The following is a 19,701-nucleotide window of genomic DNA, read 5'->3' as shown; positions in this document are numbered from 1 at the left end:
TTCTTGCATCTTGAGGCATATGTTATCTTTGTCATTTACTAAACAGATACATGTCACTGGGTGTAATTAGATTAGAATGAATAGCCATCTTAAAATGAGCCAAATGACCCTTTAAAGGATCGCAAACATCTGTGTTGATCAAGATGTTTGAACCTTACCAGCAGATATGATGTGTTGATTAACTAAAAAATAAAAAATGGAAGCTCTCCTCATCACTTTCTAACAACAGTTTGATTATCTTATAAAGTTCAGAGGAGGGAATGTTGAACAGAGGATTTCAATAACAACAGCAGAACTTGTGTAATGTGAGTCATGTGGCTGACAAAGGTCAAGACAGCTAATCAATGACAGTACTTTTCCCTCACACACTTACCACCTCTGTTGAGGCTGTTTAACTCCCACAATATCGATATTAAAAGTTCTACAAGGGACATTGAACTGGTTATGAAACAGCTTTGGTTTAATATTGATGCCTCTATGTGAACTACATAAGCAAACAAGACCACCAGTGAGACGATGAGCTATTTGTACATGATTATTGTAATTATTCATAATGTCTGTCACCAACAAATATGTCTTGTTGACTATACTGCATATGACTCCACATTGGTGGGTTGAATTATATTTTTTTAAAAAGAAAAGTTTAGATTAAAAAAGTTGTTTAATCTTTAATAGCTTTTCAGACTTTGTTTTATCTGCTTTATTAATTCCCTTTAGATACATATGAACGTTTAAAATGTGATTTCCTTTATCTCACTCATTTCCAACATTAATAGGTTAGAAAATGTAAAAAATTGGATTTTTCTTTCGTTTCTCTGCTTTGTTTGAAGGAAAAGCAAAGGCACCGCAGAGGAGTCTAGAGCTTTAGAGGTGAAGTATTCATATCCCTACATGTTGATGAATTATATGTATTTTGAATTAGGTAATTGTCAGTGGTGGAGGAAGTACTCAGATTATTTAACTTAAAGGGAAAGTATGTAACTTTTTTAAAAAGACTTATATTGTTCAACTGTAGCATTCTAGAAGAGCAATGGGCTCTTTTTGATATATATATATATATATATATATATATATATATATTTGCTATACCTTGTATCTGTTTGTTTACAGGCCTGTAAGAAGAGTTGTATAATGCACCTTTAACTAAAAGTACTAGTACCACACTTTGAAAATACTCCATTAGAAGTAAAAGCATCATTGAAAATGTAAAAATGTAAAAGTTCAAAAGTATTATCAGGAAAATGTCCTTTATGTATCAAAAGTAAGAACTCAATGGCCCCCTATAAAGTAAACCTAATGATATACTATACTATTATGTTATTAGATTATTATTATTAACTTTTACATTGAGCTGCATCTAATGATTACTGCTGCAGCAGGTTAATGTCTTTCACATAACAGTAATTCTCCACAGTGTTTTAAAAAGTCATACATGAGTAAAAGTAAAGATACCATGTTAAACTGTTACTATGGTAAAAGTGAAAGTCCCCGACACAATCTGATATCAAATGTTCTTAAGTATAAAAAGTAATTTTCTGGCAATAAATATACTTGGGATTTAAAAGTACAACTAAAAGTGAATTTTACATACAGTATATTTACATGTATAGTATATATCTGTATACTATGAGTCGTTCAATTATTAGATCTTTTTTGGATGATCAGAATCAGTGTTTTCTTTGTTTGATACAGGTAAAATAAATTAATTTAAAAATGTGCTGCTTTGGCTCTGATGCAGCATGTAATCTGCAAAGTAACTAGTAACTAAATTTATCAAATAAATGTAGTGGAGAAGAAAGTACATAATGTTCCCTCTAAAATGTAGTGGAGCGGAAGCACAAAAGTGCGGGAAAAGGAAATACTCAAGTGAAGTACAAGTACCTCAAAATTGTACTTAAGTACAGTATGTGAGTAAAAGTACTGAGTGACAGTGTATCACTGATTTTACACTTGAAAGAAACCTGCTTTTAATCCTATTTGGAACATAAGGTAGTCGTGCTCTTCAGCCTCTTGTGGCCGACAGGAGTATTACAACAACAAACACAGAATCCAGACAAAAATTAAAAAATTACCTATTCCTCACTTGTTGGTGAGGTTGATTGATTTTTTAAGCTCGATTTTTATTAACTGTTGGGGAGCTTATTTGTTTATAATCGTGTTTTAAATGTTCTTCATTCATTTGTTCCTCTTTTGTCAGTGTAATCTTTATACTATTTTGTCGCTCTGCTCTGTATGCGCGATCTGTTGCATGTCCTGGGAGAGGGATCCCTCCTCTGCAGCTCTTCCTGAGGTTTCTTCCCCTTTTTTTCCTTACTAAAGGGTTATTTCGGGGGAGCTTTTCCTTACTCGAATCGAGGATCTAAAGACAGAGGATGTCGTACACTGTGATTTGAAATGTTGGGCTATACTAATAAAATTGACTTGACTTCCACAGAGTGGAAGTAGAACTGTGATGCGTCAGAAATACTTAGTTGTAATTAAAGTAAATGTATTTAGTTACATTCCATCACATATAATATACCAGTCCTCCTCCTCGTCCTCCAGCATTATTCTCCCCACCTGTAGATTCAGTGGTGATTTACTGGTTAAATACGCTCCTGAAACAACAGAAAATCCCCAAAAGCCACAATGTTGTTAATCACAGACAGTATGAACTTAAATGCTGCCAAAATACCATCTGTTTCAACAGAGTGGCCTGAGATTAAATACATGTGCCCTCTGTCCACAGGCTTATCCTCAAAAACTTAGCCCAGCCCAGTCTAGACTCACATGTCTACATGTTGTAACACCTCATGATCAGTTTGGTCTCGGAGTCAATAAAAGACACACAATGTTCCTTTTTTTTCATATCACTTTGCCTTTTATCAAAAAAAAACATTGACGTTGTCTACATCACAGACAAGAATCATCAATATTCTGTTTTAAACAATTTCGCCATGAACAGAATGAACCCCATGCCCGTCCCTCCCCTGGAGCAAACTCCTCTATACACAGTATACTTTACATACCTATAGATCCTGTTCAGTCTTTTTGCATTTTACATCATTATCAAAGTAGTATCAATAGCTTTAAAATACATACAATGCTCTTTCCATTGTAATTATAATCGCTATCCTGATTGTACATACAGTATCATTTCCCACAGTTAGAGTCTGATGAGCCATTCACGTGCCTCGTTTTCAACACGTTGTTACAAAATATTCCGTAGAGACAACACACGTCTTCTGATGATTCGTAGATGAGAAGCATTTTCATACAACCGCCGCGTGTCATGAGAATGGAAACACTGCAGAGAGCCTCGCGCTGCCGAAGCAGTTTTGAATACACAATACAATAAATGATATTTACCCAAATACACAGCTTTTATTTATGCCTTCCTCCTATTTGACGTCAGTAATATCCGGAACCCTTCTGAGACACTCCAAGGGGCTTTACTACCAACTGTTACGTCTGCTCGAACTTGAGATTATGAGGCAAAGTCAGAGAATCTTGGTAATCCCCAATTAGAAGAGTAACACTGAAGGAATAACAAAGAGATTATAAAAGATCACTTCAACAAAAGAGTAACACAAGTTATAAAAGTGGAACTAGTCCGTGTGTCTGCATGGATTTGTTATACAAGAGTTTGGCAATAAAGTTCTCAGTAATGAGCACAAACTGTTGGCAGTAGTGGGCTGTGCTCAGTCGATATACAGATTTTATTTCATAGGATTAAAAACAGTGACTAATAAGTGCCTCACAAATTTGTAAAAACCAGACTTTGTATCAGTTCGGTGTCACAGATCACTATCACACATAAAACTTTGGCACCAGAGACCTTCGCGAAGGAAATGTGGGCCAGGTGTTGCGCACATCTCCAACTGAACACTGAAGAAATGTGTGGAAGACTTCCAGGAGCTGGTTTGAATTTCTACCTATGCATTGAGGTAACTCAAACAGAACTGATTAATGACCAGTAATCACAGCCAGGCACTTGAGTGTCCTTTCAGATGTGAGTTGAGGGCCGGGTCAGTCATTGTGAGGAGTCTCTGGTAAATATCTGGGCCTTTATTTTTTTTTTCTATTTTTTATTTTTTTTTTTGACCTCTAGGAATAAAACACTCAAATTAGGTTTTTTTTGTGTAACAGCGTGCAAGTGCAGTGAAGCATTTAACATCTGCAACAGGGTCAAAAGTATTAGTTAGTAACTCAATCTAAATGTGGGAAAAGCTACCAGTGTCAAAAATACATCAAGAAAGCCTTCTTCATTTGTACCCTGTATACACACAGCCAGAGCCTGGACTGACCGAGTTTGGTCATTAGTGAAGTTTGATTTCTTTCTTTCTTTTTTTTTTTTACATTAACATGACCAAACTCTCCATCAGCGGCTCTGGATACAGTACGCAACCAGTCATAAACTATAAGTCACACTACCTTAAGAAAAACACTGCTTATCAAAAAGAACTCCATTTCAATGTTTTTTGGCCCAGTGGCTGTCAAGTGAAAAGAGTTAAAAATAAAAACAATCAGATCTATGACTGATTCGTGTCTATCTTTTAATACTCTAATAGACCTTTGAATTGTCAGACTTGGTGTTTTTTTGGCAATTTGTTTGACAGCAGCAGAGTGTTAGAAAGCCATGAGTGTGAGCAGGAGCGTCTCATAGTTTAGACCACGAGTGTAGAGAGAAAAGAGAGAGAGCGAGAGAAAAGTAGCACTATTCACACCTTCTGGGAACCAAATCCACGTCCAGATAATCCACATCCAAATAATAAGAACAATACATGAGTGTGTTAATACTGTTTCAGCCCAGATAAGCAGACAGGGGGTTAAAATCACCTCTTTTTTTTGTTTTGGCATCCAAAATATACTAATAGGTAAAATAGTGCACATATTAAGAGCTTGTTTTATGAGTGAGAAACATTTTATTCAAAGATATGGTAAACTTTACGGAAGGGCGAGTGAGGACATTTTTTTTTCTATGGAAAAATACGTTTTGCCAGGATAATCCTTCTGAGTTTCTTTTTTCCTTTTGGAAAGAGAAAAACATCCCAGGGTGTGAAACTGCTGAGAGAAAGAGAAAGAAAGAAAGAAAGAAAGGTTTTTTTTTTTTAGTTGTTGTTTTTTTTTTTTTTTTTGGCCAAACCTCAGCTTGACGAAGCCAAACAAAAAGAGCGAGGGAGTGCTTACATTGTGGCTGAAGTGTTAGGCACTGCAAAAATAATAAGAAAAATGAGATTTTTTTTCTTCTGATAAACACAGTAAGGCAATTTGATTATGGCTGACTGATAGCAGTAGAAGTTTTCCGGTCTGTCCTCTGCAAAGATCAACATGTTCACAATTTAGACTCAGGAGAGAAACAACACCTTTTTTTTTTTTTTGTCCATTTTCACAACCCATTTTCAGATTACCTGTGTAAAAACAGCTACAATCAAAAATGAGGCACTTTATAAAAGAGTATATAGATATCTAGGCTATATAGTATTAATCATTATATGTATACTGTATATTTTATATACCATTGTAATGTGTCACTTTATATTAGAATCGTGTTGACTGAAAACAAACTACAGTATGTACTATAGTTTCTGTCCTTCTACTTGTGTACTGTAGTATATACTATAGTATAATATACAGTTGAAATAGAAAAGCTCAGTTGCCAAAAAGCATTTACACTTCTCAAAGTTTTTATACTACACGTTGGTTCAAAATGTATAAATATTAGATCTTGTTTGGTCTTAATCAACTCAAATTTATGCTGACAAAGTAAAAATTCTGACAAAGTGATTTTACTTAAAAAATCGAGGAAATCGATTACCTCAAATTTACCAAGTAAAGCAGAGTAATAATTTTAAGGTGCAAAAACTTTTCAGCTCGAACAACTTTAATTGAATTGTCTACTTTGCTTAGTAATTCTGAGGTAATCGGTTTCCTGACTTTTTTAAAGTAAAGTCAACTTTTAAAATTTACGGTGCAGACACTTACCTAACATTTAACAAAAATAACCCAACTAAATTGTTCATTATTTTGTCTAAATTTACTAGCAAATGATTTCATATGTAGGCTGTAGTTAGGGACTGTACAAACACATATTTTTATTATGGGGGTGACAGTGTCAAAGAAGGAGGTAGGTCATGGTTTGTTTTTGTTTTTTGTCACCACTGAGGAGAATTTTGACAGTTGGTCTTTAACATTTATTTCATCATCATTTATTTATTAATTTTTCCACTATGAGATGTTTTTTTTATTTTATTCTTTTTAAATACAGTATTGCCTTCACAAAGATGGTTGACTTTTCATATTTAACACTGCGCTCTGCAACATCTCCAACACGCCTGGCTGGGGATGGGACAATTAAAGACTGATCGTGGTGAATTTCCATATTAACAATAATCATGAATATCCTCATTAGTGACTTAAAAAAATGTCTCGCTCGCTGACCTACAGTTCTACAATATCCAGATGTATTTACAATTGTCACAAGGGGAAGCTGCCATCTTTCAAGTCATCCCAAAATGCTAAGCCTGTCACTAATTTGCAATCCTCTCTCTATGACCACCATCCAGGTCTGCTCGCTAAACAATCTCTTCCTTTATCATTAAAAAGGAAGCTAACGAAAAATATGTGTCCTGTCTGTGATGCAATAAATGTAGGTCAAGTCATTCCAGGTTTTAGATACACTTCAAGAGTTTGAAGCATGCTTCGGGATAATATCGTGAATCGCAGTTACTATTATTGCCAGGATAATCGTGACATGAAATGCTCATATCTTCCCATGCCTACATGTGGCCCTACACCTCAGGCGTAGGGGAACTGATTTGTCAGTCATCTGTCAGCTTCATCTAATGTCTCGTTATGAAGTGGAATCCAACGTGCTTTTTAAAAAACAAAATAAATCCACCACCACAATAATGTTTGTACAGTCCCTGACCTGTTCCAAAATGTTTTCCTTTCAACACTGTAATATTCAGCTTCCCTCGCTAACAAGTCCGTTATCACGTCCCTTCAGCACATCTCAATTTACATACATACAGTCTAATTATTGTCCATACTGCATGTTTGAAGCCAATTTGATTACGCAGTTTACATGCATAGCAGAAGAATGTTATGTTAATTCGTCTATTTCTATGCAATGTTGGATGCTGTGATTATTAAATAAATGCACTGTTGTGAATCTATGCGCCAGCTTTTCTACGGGATCTGTATGACATCAAATGCTGTCATGCTGTATGAAAGCTTTGGCTTTCGTGGGACATTTCCCTGCAGCACTTTAGCTGCAGCACAAAAGAATCCAACAAATGAATGAATGGTCAATTGTATTTTGGGGATAAAATAATACTAAATTCAGTTTAGTTTTCTAGGACAGAGCACCCACTGTGTGTTTACATACCACGGATAAGTGATCAATTAACTTTCTCTTCAAACACCATATAAACCAGTGAGCCATCGTACTGGCACCATTTGGGAATCAGCCGCAGGACAAGACATGTTTAGTTTAGGCATAATCAAAGCTGGGGCTGTTTAAACATGTATCCTGTGTCTGTGTGTGTTCGTATCTGGAGATTTAGGGATAAGATTTAATTCTGCGTGGAAAAACACAGAAAACAGAATCAGAGTATGACAATTTTGAATGGATAAAAAGAGAGCCATTGTTCTCAGCCCTCAACTACAACCTAAAGATGTGATATCCTAATTATTTAATGCAGTTTACACTCCTGTGGATTTCACAAAGATTGCATAAGATGTGTGGGATTTTCACACGACCATTCTCTTCTCGTGTGAGAAACTGACAGAAAACATGAAAACTATATCTAAATTTAATTTGTTTAACATCATTTCATTGCCACTTTTATAAACTGTACTTTCCCTCAGAAATTAAGCACATTTTGAGTGCCTCGGTAGCACAAAAAATGGTCAAGAAGTATAAAGACTTTTTCAGGCAACTGTATATAATAAATCAAATATGTTTACAGTGACAGCGTGTGTGAGTGTATGAGACCTCTGCCAAGCTGCATTTCCTTCTTATTCTGAGTAAAAATGACACCTGATGATCATTTAACTTATCAAATATGGACAAAGGATGATGTGGGGAAATATAAAGACATAAATCTTGAGGATTCAAGTTTAAATGAACACAGCTGAGTTTGTGTCAACTTCGATTTAGACAGATAGACAGATGGACTGTATCTGCCATTTGTGTGATTCCCTGAAAGCCTTGTAAATCTGTGACTTTGCCTGCATGATTGTTAGTGTATGACGATGCCACCATGATTAACATAATGAGCGCTCATACACAATCACATATCAAATCGTCATCCTTCACCTATATTAAGTAGAATGATGATGAAATGTCATTTTAATTCAAAATAAAGGCAAAAACAAAGCATTTTCCTTACCCTGTGTGTGTCTGTGTTTGTGTGTCTGTGTTTGTGTGTGTGTGCGTGTGTGTGTGTGTGTTTGGCACACATTTGGTTGACAGAAAACAGCAGACGGGATGGGGATGAGTTTTCCAGGGTTTCCAGCATTCAGACTCCAGTGTACAGTTCTGTTGTGGCAACAGATCGGGCTGCCGACTGTCCCCCTCACAGACTGAGTGTGGAGCTGTCACGCCGCCGTCACGCTCAGATCCAAGAACCAAGACTGAGATCAACAATCTGGAAGAAAGGAATCAAAAGCAGGCAGGAATTTAAATCATTACAATACATTTTCGACACAAAGGTTCTTCTGTTCACAGTAATTGGTGTTTTTAAAATGGTCCATTATCCATTATTATAGTTTACATGTTTATTCACAGTAAATCTAATTTAAGTCTCCGCACACAAAATGTCACAGAAGGTAAGACACTTTATTCTTTAAAGCATATTGCTCTTGTTGAATCTAAAGCTCCTCCTGGCTGCTTGTGTAAATATCACATGACCCGTGATATCTTTCTAAATGGATTTTCTGATTGGAGTGTTATGCACACTGTTGCAGATGTCAATATTATGTGTCTTGTCTTTGAGTCAGGGATTTTGAACTGTTCGTCTCTTTAATGAGCTGCCTGAACAACACAAAGAGCTCATTGCTACATAAAGATAGATTTTCTCTTGAGGTCTACAGAAGAGAAGAATTGCCTTATAAAATAACTTAATTAAAGAAAAACCATAGTTGTACATCATGGGAGGCTCAGACTAAAGGGTCGATAAACCACCCTGTGGTTTGAGTAGCTCTGAGTCAGCCTGATGCCTGGATGGTGTATCTGATATCATTGTTGGTGTTATTCCTTTAACATCATAATTAAGTTGTTCCAGGACCACTATCGAAACTGATCAATCATGTGATGTCACGACTTTGTGACTCGTGCTGTTGCTGTTCCTGGAACATCATCGTTAAAGTTGACGAAAGCGACAAAAAATGTGTAATTAAGTGGGTTAGTCCCATTTGGAACATATTAATATACTGTTCACTTATTATTCTTACACTAAGTTCTGATTTTCTGTGTCTTTAACATTTTCGGTGTTTGACGCTGTTTGGGTAGGTACAGTATATGGAACTAATATACTTGGTTAGGTTTAGGGAACAAAAATACATGATAAGGTTTAGGCTACAAAAATAGGTTGGTTGGCAAACATGTTTTGGGTTAAATATAACCTTTCACAACATTAACACATTTTTGAAAGGACAACTTCTCCCGTGTGCATATTTTTCCATTCTTTCTCCCTGAGTCTACCTAGCTGTGGCAGTACAAAAAAGTGACCGATCAGTTTCAGTGATGATCCTGAAGCAACATTAATTATGATGTTCCAGAAACAACACCAACATGGTGATATCAGACCAAGAGACCACATGCTCCATCCACTTTTATGGTCAATTGATTGACTGAAAGCTCATTACAACCAGCTGATGACAATGACTTCACTTTAATATACAGTTTATAAAGTCCATGTCTATAATACAATATAATGCATTATAATGTGATTTTACTGTAAGTAGCCATTGGCTGCTTTGAGTAAAGTAATGAAATCCCTGTGTAGCCATGTAGCTTTGGAAACAAATTCAAACTCAGAAATATTTATTTGATGAATTGCTTCAGTCGTAAAAATCAATTAATGAAGATTTTTCTTTTCTGGTTAAAAAAAGATTAAGTAAATGCAAAAAATACTGTAAATTAATTATTTTTACAGGCACTAACATACATTATACTAAAGCTTATAATGCATGACAGACATTGGTGTGATAATGTATTTTGATTATCGTTATAAATCATAATGAATACTCATGACTGCTTTTAACTATGATAATGTGGTGGCTATAGACACACTATCACGCATTATAGTCATGTTCATAATGCGTTATAATGTAATATAGACATGCTTTGTGCTTCATAGAAAGTGTTTCCTTGATATCCATTAATACAACTCTATACTGTGTTAAATAATTAAAGCATGACCACTGCTGGTTGTCTGGTAGCTATTCACTAGGAGCGTATGAAGTTCTTCACAGCTAGAACATGGGTGGGCTGTAGTGTTGTTCATCTAATAACCACCAATAAAGATAATTAACTAGACATAGATATTACACAGCCTGGAACATTTAAGTTACATCATTGAATCAGACAAAAAGTCTTTGGTTATGTTTTCATGCACACTTACGCTTTGCTCATAAAGCTGATGTGACAACACTGCGAATAAAACCAGGGGTACAAATAAACATCTTAATCAATTCTGATATTTTAATAAGGATTTAATTGGAACATCTAATTAAAACAGGCAGAGTAATGTGATATAAGCAAAATCATTTGAGTGTTTGTTTGAGGGTTTATTAACTGCAGTGCAGCCGCCATCCTCCCCTATGTCCACGCGTCATATATTGACTTCCATTATTAGAATACGGCGGCAGTTAATGAAAGCGTGATGAACGATGTTTGTAGCTTATAGGAGGAGAGGCACATTCAATCATTAAACGCAGTGTGAAAAATTACATGAAAGAGCAATTTACAGAATATTAAGAGAGCCTTCTTTCCCTTGCTATGAATGTTAAATGCACAAATAAACCATCCCCAATTCAAATAATTAGGCAATTATTACGATTATGCATGTACACGTAGAGATCGAAAAGCATTAGGTGAAGCAATCATGTAAATGTTGTAGCTGCTCCGAATAAATAAGGTGCACAAGTTGTTTGTTTCATTTAGGCTATGATTAATATTTATGTTTTCCTGTATATTTAATTTTAACACACTGCCTCTGCAGCTTTTATTTCATGACATGTAAAAGGAATGGATCTCTTATGTATTTCAGAGTGCATCAATTAAAAATGTGCTTCAGCCGTCGACATTAACCGTTAAATAATTGTCATCTGTGCAACGTGAGGGAAACCTCAGAGCTGCCATGTGACATCCTGCAGCCGATACCACACACCCACACATGCACATAAACACCTGGCCCGCGTTCTGTCCCCTCTACCTCCATTTATGTGAAATGGCTCATTACCAGCAGACAAATCAATTGGCTTTGCTCTCTGAACACCCACTTGTGATAATAAGAGACTCTACAGACAACCCACAGCCTGGAAACACGGTGCTGCCCTCCAGCTTGAAGCAAAGGTACACATCAGTAAAGGATGAAAAGGAGTGAAAAGGAGAGTGACTAAGACCCAGACATGAGTTTTGTCTGTGGATTATGCACATTAACATAAAAAGCTTACACCCAGCCAGACAAATATTACCAGGAGTTTTGAAATATTTCTTTCGCGTTTGCTTGTTTTTAAAATTGAACGGCAATTAGAGCTGCAACTTAGGGTTATTTTAATTATTGTTATATCAGGCAATCATTTTCTTGTTTCAGCTTTTAATCATCTGGTCTATAAAACTTTAAACGACAAAATTGGGACCAATGGTTTATGAAAGCAGAGATATTCAGTTTAATATCATAGAGGACTAAGAAAGGCAGCAAATATTTGTGTTTGAAAATCTTGAATAAACAACTTTTTGGCATTTTTGCTTATCAAAATTATCAAAATGATGGCATCTTGAATCATAAAGTATAATTTTTACATCATCAACCTGTTTTGCAATGAATAAACAAAACAAAATTGTCTGCAACTAATAAGTATTTTCATTATCTTCATCATTGCTCATTATTTTCTTGATTAATTAGTCAATCATTTGGTATATTTAATTGAAAATCGAAAAACACCTTTTGTAATTCACCAGCAACTGAAGTGGCGTCTTCAATTTAATTGTTTTATCAAACCACTAGTCCAAAAACCAAAGATATTCATGCTTTGAGCTTCACCGATTGGTTTATTAATCAATTAGTTGGTCGAAAGAATATTAATTGGCAACTATTTGTTAATCTATTCATCTTTTCAGTCATTTTTCAACCAAAATTTCAAAATATTGTCTTCAGGTTTTTGACAAGAGAAGCATTTCTAAGACATCACTTTGGCTCTGAGAAATTGTAACAAGCATTATTTGAATTTTTTTTGTTGTTGACATTTTATAGACTTAAAGATTAATCGATGAATTGAGAAAACAATCATCAGATTAATCAATAATGGCAATATTCATTATTTGCAGCTGTATTTATGTAACTATCATATATGACAAAAAAAGCAGCAAATCCTCACGTTTAGGGTGCTCAAACTGGTGAGAGATTTGGCTGTTTTGCTTGAAAAATGGCAAAGTAAAGATACAAATAATGTTTGTAATCCTAACTCTTTTCAGTCGGTTATAACAAGTCAAACAATCAGAATGAATCAAGTTTGTTCCACTGAATGAAGAGGAGGAATATAAAACATTTGACCTAGTGGGTTTTTCAACAAGTGGGTGTTTTCCTCCAAAAACATCCTTTACATTTTCAATTGCAGAAATCACATGAGAAACAAGTGAAACGTTTTATAAATTGACTTTTTTTTTTTAATTAGCTGCTAAGTTGATACATTTTTAAATAGCCTTGCGGATAATGTCTTGCACCTCTCCCTTGTTTACCCACTGTGTCTTTCCGTTGCAAGGCCAGAACTGAAACCAGTAACCTGATTGTCTAGAAGATTAACAAATGTGCCAATACAAATAATGCAACCATGTGCATATCATAAAAGATGATATCAAATTTTTCCAAGCATAAAATATATAAATATAAACCGATTGTTTAATAGATATTTAAAGATCTGTTCCAGTAGCACTTACCTTGACCATCCTTTCTACTGCTCTGGTGTGCTCTCAGTTCTTCTGACTTATAGAAATCAATACTGGCATAAGTGTTGAGGCTGGAGCCAGCACTGCTGCCCATAGCGCTTCCTCCGATGTTGTAGGCGGCAGAGGTACGCTCCACTCCAGCTTGAGGGCTCTCCTTAATGGCCAAGTCAAGGTCAATATAGTTAAGGCCTTGTTCAGCTGATGAGGTGGAGGCTTGTGGTGGAGGTGTGGCAGATAAGCTAGCTGCCTGCCTGTTCTCCCACAGTGAGCAATCCAAACCATGCCGATGGCTCGCTGCCTGGCTGCCCTCTGGGAAGAGGGAGGTAGAAGAGGGTGGGTGGCGTGGTAGGGAGGGAGGTGAGTTAAATGTCTCTGATCGGTGGCTCTGCCGTCCTTGCGGGTCACCTCGGACCAGTCTGCTGCTCCGCTCAGGGGACTGGAAGGACTTGACTGGGGAAAAGCCCAACCCGGTCTCCTGCTCCATGGATAAGGGCTGACCAGAGTGGATGGCAGGTCTTGCTGAAATGCTGGGATCTGAACCTTTGCTGTCTACAAATGGAGTAGGGGCATCTGTTGGCATTCCTGCCATCTTTACTTTTGTTCTGTACCCGGCATTGCCCTCTGCTGCCAGAGGAGAGGACGTGCCGTGTTCGTGGCGGGCCTTGGGGGCAACGGCTGGTGGGCCCTGTGGAGTGCTGAAAGTGGATCTAACAGGAGTCATGGGCATCGAGGTCTTCCCTAAATCCATGCTGACGTATTCGGCAGAGGTGGACAACGGAGCGGAGAAGCTGCGGGGAAGGTTGGCAGGGTTATCGTGGCAGAGGAGTGGTTGATTTACAGGCCGGAGGGTTCCATGGATGACGGGTTGTCCACGTTTAGACCCTGCACGTCCACCTCCGTCATACTTATTGTCCTCCTTGAACACAATACTGACATACTCACCAACGTTTTGAGACACTGATGGCATCAGATTCTCCTTCACCCTGGGCAGGGTGTTTGCTTTAGTAATGTCTGAGGACACGCTGAGGGGACGGCCCCTCCTTTGTTGCTTTGGGCTCTTACTACTTGATCCACGTTTTTGATGGTGACGCCCATCCTTTGTGCATGTTCCCGCACTCTTGTACTCCGCCCCAGTTCTTAATAAACTTAACCCTCTCCCTGCTGATATGGACTTGTCTTCCAGGCTTTCACTGCTGGCTGAGCTGGAGGAGAAAGAAGAGGAAGACATGGAGAGTTGACAGCCTCCTGCAGAGCCCACTGTAATTTTGTTCCTCTTGCTGTATCCTACTCCCCCTCCCCTTCCAGCACTATCATGCCCACTGCTATCCTTTTTTCCTTCCCCTTTATTTAAGTCCTCCTCAAAGCGAGTATAGAGAGTGTGTTGATACGCTCGTGGCAGGGAGAAGTAGGAATTGAACATTTTTGGTTGCAGTTGGTGCTGCTCGGGGTGGGAGGGTGGTGTGCTGCAGGCAGAGCGGCTGCACACAGGTGAGATGTTCATGTAGTCGCTGGCAGCCCGGCTTTCCATGCTGCCCCTGCTATCCCACATGCCCAGTCTGTGCAGGTCTGTGGAGCTGCTGCTATTGGGAGACATGACCATGTAGCCCTCTGAGCTGGGCTGGTGGATGTGCTGAGGGGGGGACACACTGTTGTTGGGGGTCATGGCCATGTACTCATCATCTGTTCCAGGTTTAGCACTGGCTTCAGACATACCTATCGAGAGAGAGAGTGAAACAGGAGGAGACGTCACTCCAGGCAACATTGACATATAGCCGCTATCTAGAGCTGCTCCTGCATCCACCTCTCCCCTGCTTTTGTCAGCCCTCTTCCTATTCTCCCCTCCTACATCATGCTGCCCACCTCCAACTGCTCTCTCTCGGTTAGCACTCATGATGGCATATTCTTCATCATCTTCATCGTCTTCATCTTTTCTATGTGGGGCCAGTCGTTCATGGGCTGCCAGAGGCAGGGAGGCCCTCTTACTTAGCAGTCTGCGTTCGGCCTCAGATTCCCGACTGGATGCACGTCGTAGAATCCGCCGGCCTTTTGAGCGATGATGAGATCCAAGGAGCCCTTCTCGCTGCCCCATCACTATATAGCTGGAGGAGCCTTCTCCATGTACATGATGTCCAGACAGACTGGGTACGAGCAGAGAGTGTTCCCCAGGACTGGAGCCATATTCATCTGACGAGCCGTAGTCGCTCGGTGAACCTGAAACTGAAACTCTCTGAGAAACACGAGGGTAGGAGCAGATTGTCATGCCTCCCACCGCCGCCCCCACCAGGCCACACTCTGAGCCATGCCCAGAGCTGGAGGACAGACTCGGCGCAGGAGAGGGAGCAGGGTTAGGCGTGTAACGTGCAAGGCTGAGGGTTATCTTAGCAGGAGTTGGGGCCCTGGTGGGTTTGGGCCTCAGTGTTGGCGTGGTTGAGCAGGACCCATTAAGACTCGGGCTAGAGCTGGCCCATGTCCCTTTGGCACTCGCTCCGCTCTCCTCCGATCTGGCCCCGATGCTGGCAGTTCGCGCCCTCGGGAATCCGTGGCGTGACGTAGGTGAAGTGCTCGTGCTGCTCCCTCCAGTTCCAGGAGTCTCTGTGCGGGCTCGTCTGGAGAAGCCCACCTGGCTCGGTGGCAGATTAGGGTGATGGCGACGGCTAGGGACACTGATGGGGTTTGAAGCAGTACCACCTCCACATGACGTTCCCACAGACTGAGATTTACTGCGCTGACGGAACTCCTCGCTTAGGGCCTTCATGGCCTCTAGCAGTGTCTCGTGCATGTTCTGAGCCACCACGGAGTCGTCCACCTGCATCCAGAACTCTCCAGGACCAGTAATTGCTGAGCGACCCACCTCGATGAAGAAAAAGTTCTCTGAATGGCCACATCTGCGAACATTCATCAGCTGCAACACTACAGCTGCCACATCAGAGTTGAGTTTGACAAAGTTGACTGTCTTGTCAGTTAGGCACAGCCGGTAGATGCCCACCAAGTTCCTGGCATGTCCAAGACCTTTAGGCCAAACCTTAACCTGCCACACTTCCTTGAAGGTTGGGACAGGAGACGGAGAGCTGCACTCTCCACTACTGCCGTAGTCTTCAGGAGTTTTACCTGGAAAAATACAGAATAAATAAAAACGATTAAAGCATTGAATGACTAAACATCATCATCATACGCTAAAAACAGACACTCGAGTCAACGTGACTTGGACTTGAGTCAACTGGAGTCTCTGTTTTGATGACTTGTACACTTGAAATTAATTGATATAATTTTTTGAACAGGTTCTACAAATTGGTCAATAATGTCATTATTGTTGTTATTATAATCTTTTTTCTTTATAAAGACCAGACCTCGCCACTGCAGCCCATGGTTCAATTCTAACCTGTGGCCCTTTGCTGCATGTCATCTCCCTTCTATCTGATCCCTGTTTCCTGTCACACTTCAAGATGTCATATCCAATAAAGCTGTCAAAATAAATAAATAAAAAATATAGACTGGATTCTGCAGGTAAGGCTGAATCTTTCTTGATAGGGAAAAAGTGACTTGACTTCGGACTTGACTTGAATTGTCCAAGAAAAAATGTCTTGGGTACAGGTATGTGGGAAGTCAGTCACAGTTGGGGGTGCTGAGGGGTAAGTCTATGTAATGACATCGAAATGGTGTGCGACATTCATGTTTTTTGTGTTCATTTGAATGGCCAGAATAACATGTATCTGATTGGATTAACAAATAGTTTACAACTTGAGAACATTTTGCACTACAGCAGACAGCAAACTTGAACGCCAACATATTATTGGTCAAAGCAGCCACAACATCTACAGTCAACAACAGCAAGGAGATGAAGAGGGAGAGAAACTCCCCAAACTCATCATAAAATCGCTAAATTTTGTGAGTTGTTGAGTTAGGGGAAACTTTATAATATGTTTCTGACAATATTTTAATTATTTGGGCCATCTTGTAAATTCGGCATATGTTATTGCCTCCTTTTAGGGGGTGCTGTGTCCCCCTCAGCACCCATAGTTCCCGTATCCATGCTTGGACTTACTTGAGACTTGGAATAATTGACTTGAGTCAAATGTCACAATTTACAAAAAACACACAACCCATTGAAACACTGAAGGCAAAATGACAAACCAGTGTAGGTGCCACTAATAAATCACATTTTGTTTCTCTATCAGTGCTAAACTGCTACATGCAAGACTCTCCACTGTGTCTGCCAGGCAACTGTGCTGCAGCTAATTCATCACCATCACTTTTAAGCTGCGGCTATAATTAAGCCTTATGAGTTTTACAATACATCTGCTAAAAAGCACCATGCTCAGTTGTGAAATGATGCATCATAGTTCAGTTCAATGCCAATCGCTTGACAAATTACAGAATTATAATTTTGGATTTTTTTTTTTCCTTCCTTCACTGAACGACTGACAACTGAAATGGTTTGCTCCCATCCTCGTGAAAAAATATGAAATTTATTAGAGATGTTTCCCATGAGAATCGCTTTAACACATGTATTAATGTGTTTCAATCTATTCCTTAATCTCTTATGAGCATGCATACAGTTAAATTAGATTAAATCAAGAGCAGGGTTTTATTGTGAGATCTCAACAAAATGGGGGTCTGCAGTCTGATGTGACTCTATTTCGGGGTTCCACAACATGACAACATTAGAGCTGGGCAAGCCCATCAGCCTCTCAGCTAAGTGAAATGCAAAGACAACAGGGAGGGTGGGTGGTGGTGGTGCTGCTCGGCTCCAGCATAAAGATAACAACGTAAACACGAGGAGAACCAACAGAAACGCATTTTCCAGTGAGCGCGCACTGACGATGCCATCTCCTCCCTACCACCAGCGCAAATGTAGGTTAGGCGAGCGGCAGTCGGAGCTGTGCAGAAAAACAAAAACACAGGCAGGCTCCAGCGGAGTGCACCGCGATAGGCTACTACTATATGATGCATCCGTCGGATGGTTGCTATATGCCCACTGCGCCATGCAAAAATACACCGTCGTATGAAACGGGCTGCGTTTCATCCACCAAAACGCGATCCTCTGAATACGATCACGCACAGATGCCGTTTAATGCATCACATTAGATTTAGCAGAGGGAAAATGATCCGCAGGTTACAACTGTATTAAGGCTTATTGAGATTGTGCAGCACAAACACAGCACATGCCGCCCATAGCGTGTCGGTCTACCCCGTTCAGTCGGATCCACCTGCCTCTCGGTTAAAAACACACTGTCCAAATCGCATCACTCGGGCGGATTTATTGAGAGAAGATGGTTCAAAGCAGACCTGCAGGACATACATTAAAATGATCCGAGCCAGCGATTTGCAATGAACAATCAGGGAATGGCCGAGCCAAATAGTGTATGGAGAACAAACAGCCTAGGGCAGGACAGGCCTGATGCAGAAACAGACAGTGGGAATCATGTCACACTTTTCATATCTTACAGTTGCACTGGAGGTCCAGCATCGCCTGGTACCACTCGTTCTGGATCTCCTCGCTGTCTGCAGCGATGGCAAAGCTCTCGCTGCGGGTATAAAGGACTATCATGTGCTTGTTCTTGGAATCTGCCCGCTTGTTGATGTTGAAGCAAGTCTCCAGGTTCAGGACTTTTTTGGGCACAGGTGATTTACTGCGGAATTTCTTCTCGTTCTCGTAATACTCGAGGCGAGCGGGACCATGCTCCGAGGCCGCCCTCAGCACGAAGAATCGCCGGTGCATTGATTTATGCTTGCGGAGATAGCCGCTTTTCTGTACATCTTCATAGTTGTGCGGCTCGGCTGCTGCTTGGTTCTCCATGGCCGAGGCAGGGTGATGGATATTACAAGCCGATAATCTCAGGGAAAAAACCGAAGCCCATGTGTACTCCTCCAACTACATCCCCATCGCCTCGTCCTCCCCGCGTCCACATTTAAGTGTCCAGCGTGTGTGCGAGGGCTCAGGATGGGAAAATCAGCCAAACCATGTTTTGGATGCTGTAGTCTATCATGCTGTGAATCCAGCAGCTGCAGGAGGGTCCGCGCACCGAGCGCGCACAGCAGCGTCCTGCAGCCCAGCCCAGTCCTGCCCGATCAGGTCCGACCACGGTGCAGTTCAGCTGCTTGAGGACGTCTCCTCCACCTGTCTGAGGTTGCCCACAGTCAGTCTAAACCCTCCACTGTCAAGTAGGGGCGAATAAAGACTGAACTTCCTGTAGAGATTTTCAAAATAAAACGTCTTAACCAAGGCCTTCTATCCATCTGCTTATCCATTTCTGCATTTTTCATCACTTATCCTGGTAAAGGAGAGCGGTTGAAATGCGTGAGTCCTAAAGTTGGACATGAGAGGAGTTTAAACACCATTTGTCACATTTGTGCTGGTCAGTACTCAAAAAGAAAGAAAGGCACACTTATTTATAAAGCACCTTATCACAGGCAGAGGTTATTCACAGTGCTTTACAGGCAACAATAATAATAAATAAACATAAGATAAATAAAAATATAGACGAGTTTGATAAAAGTGCAGGGAAATTTAAAAACAATGTAATAGAATAAATAAAAGCGCCATA

The 19,701-nt window shown here is 39.8% G+C and overlaps 1 protein-coding gene across 1 annotated transcript; it reads right to left on the bottom strand.

Annotated features, from left to right (window-relative positions):
- Window positions 1-2,864: 2,864 nt before the first annotated feature.
- Window positions 2,865-19,267, bottom strand: LOC311269124 (insulin receptor substrate 1-B). The gene is made up of 3 exons (XM_084373133.1): window positions 18,602-19,267; window positions 13,148-16,264; window positions 2,865-8,633 (listed from the first exon to the last, which is right to left on the bottom strand). The coding sequence occupies exons 1-3, from the start codon at window positions 18,951-18,953 to the stop codon at window positions 8,626-8,628; spliced, it is 3,477 nt and encodes a 1,158-aa protein (XP_084229259.1). The 5' UTR covers window positions 18,954-19,267; the 3' UTR covers window positions 2,865-8,625.
- Between the last annotated feature and the right edge of the window lie 434 nt (window positions 19,268-19,701).

This window comes from Pagrus pagrus (genome assembly GCF_965226575.1).
Source record: "Pagrus pagrus genome assembly, chromosome: 14".
NCBI classification, from domain to species: domain Eukaryota; kingdom Metazoa; phylum Chordata; class Actinopteri; order Spariformes; family Sparidae; genus Pagrus; species Pagrus pagrus.
The sequence above is the reverse complement of the archived record's forward strand: the minus strand, read 5'-3'. Positions and strand labels throughout refer to the sequence as shown.

Excerpts from the sequence above, each read along its gene's own strand:
- LOC311269124 (XM_084373133.1), bottom strand. The coding sequence starts at position 18,953 with ATGGAGAACCAAGCAGCAGCCGAGCCGCACAACTATGAAGATGTACAG. Across the intron at positions 16,265-18,601 it reads GCTGGACCTCCAGTGCAACT|GTAAAACTCCTGAAGACTAC; the intron begins GTAAGATATGAA and ends GTATTTTTCCAG.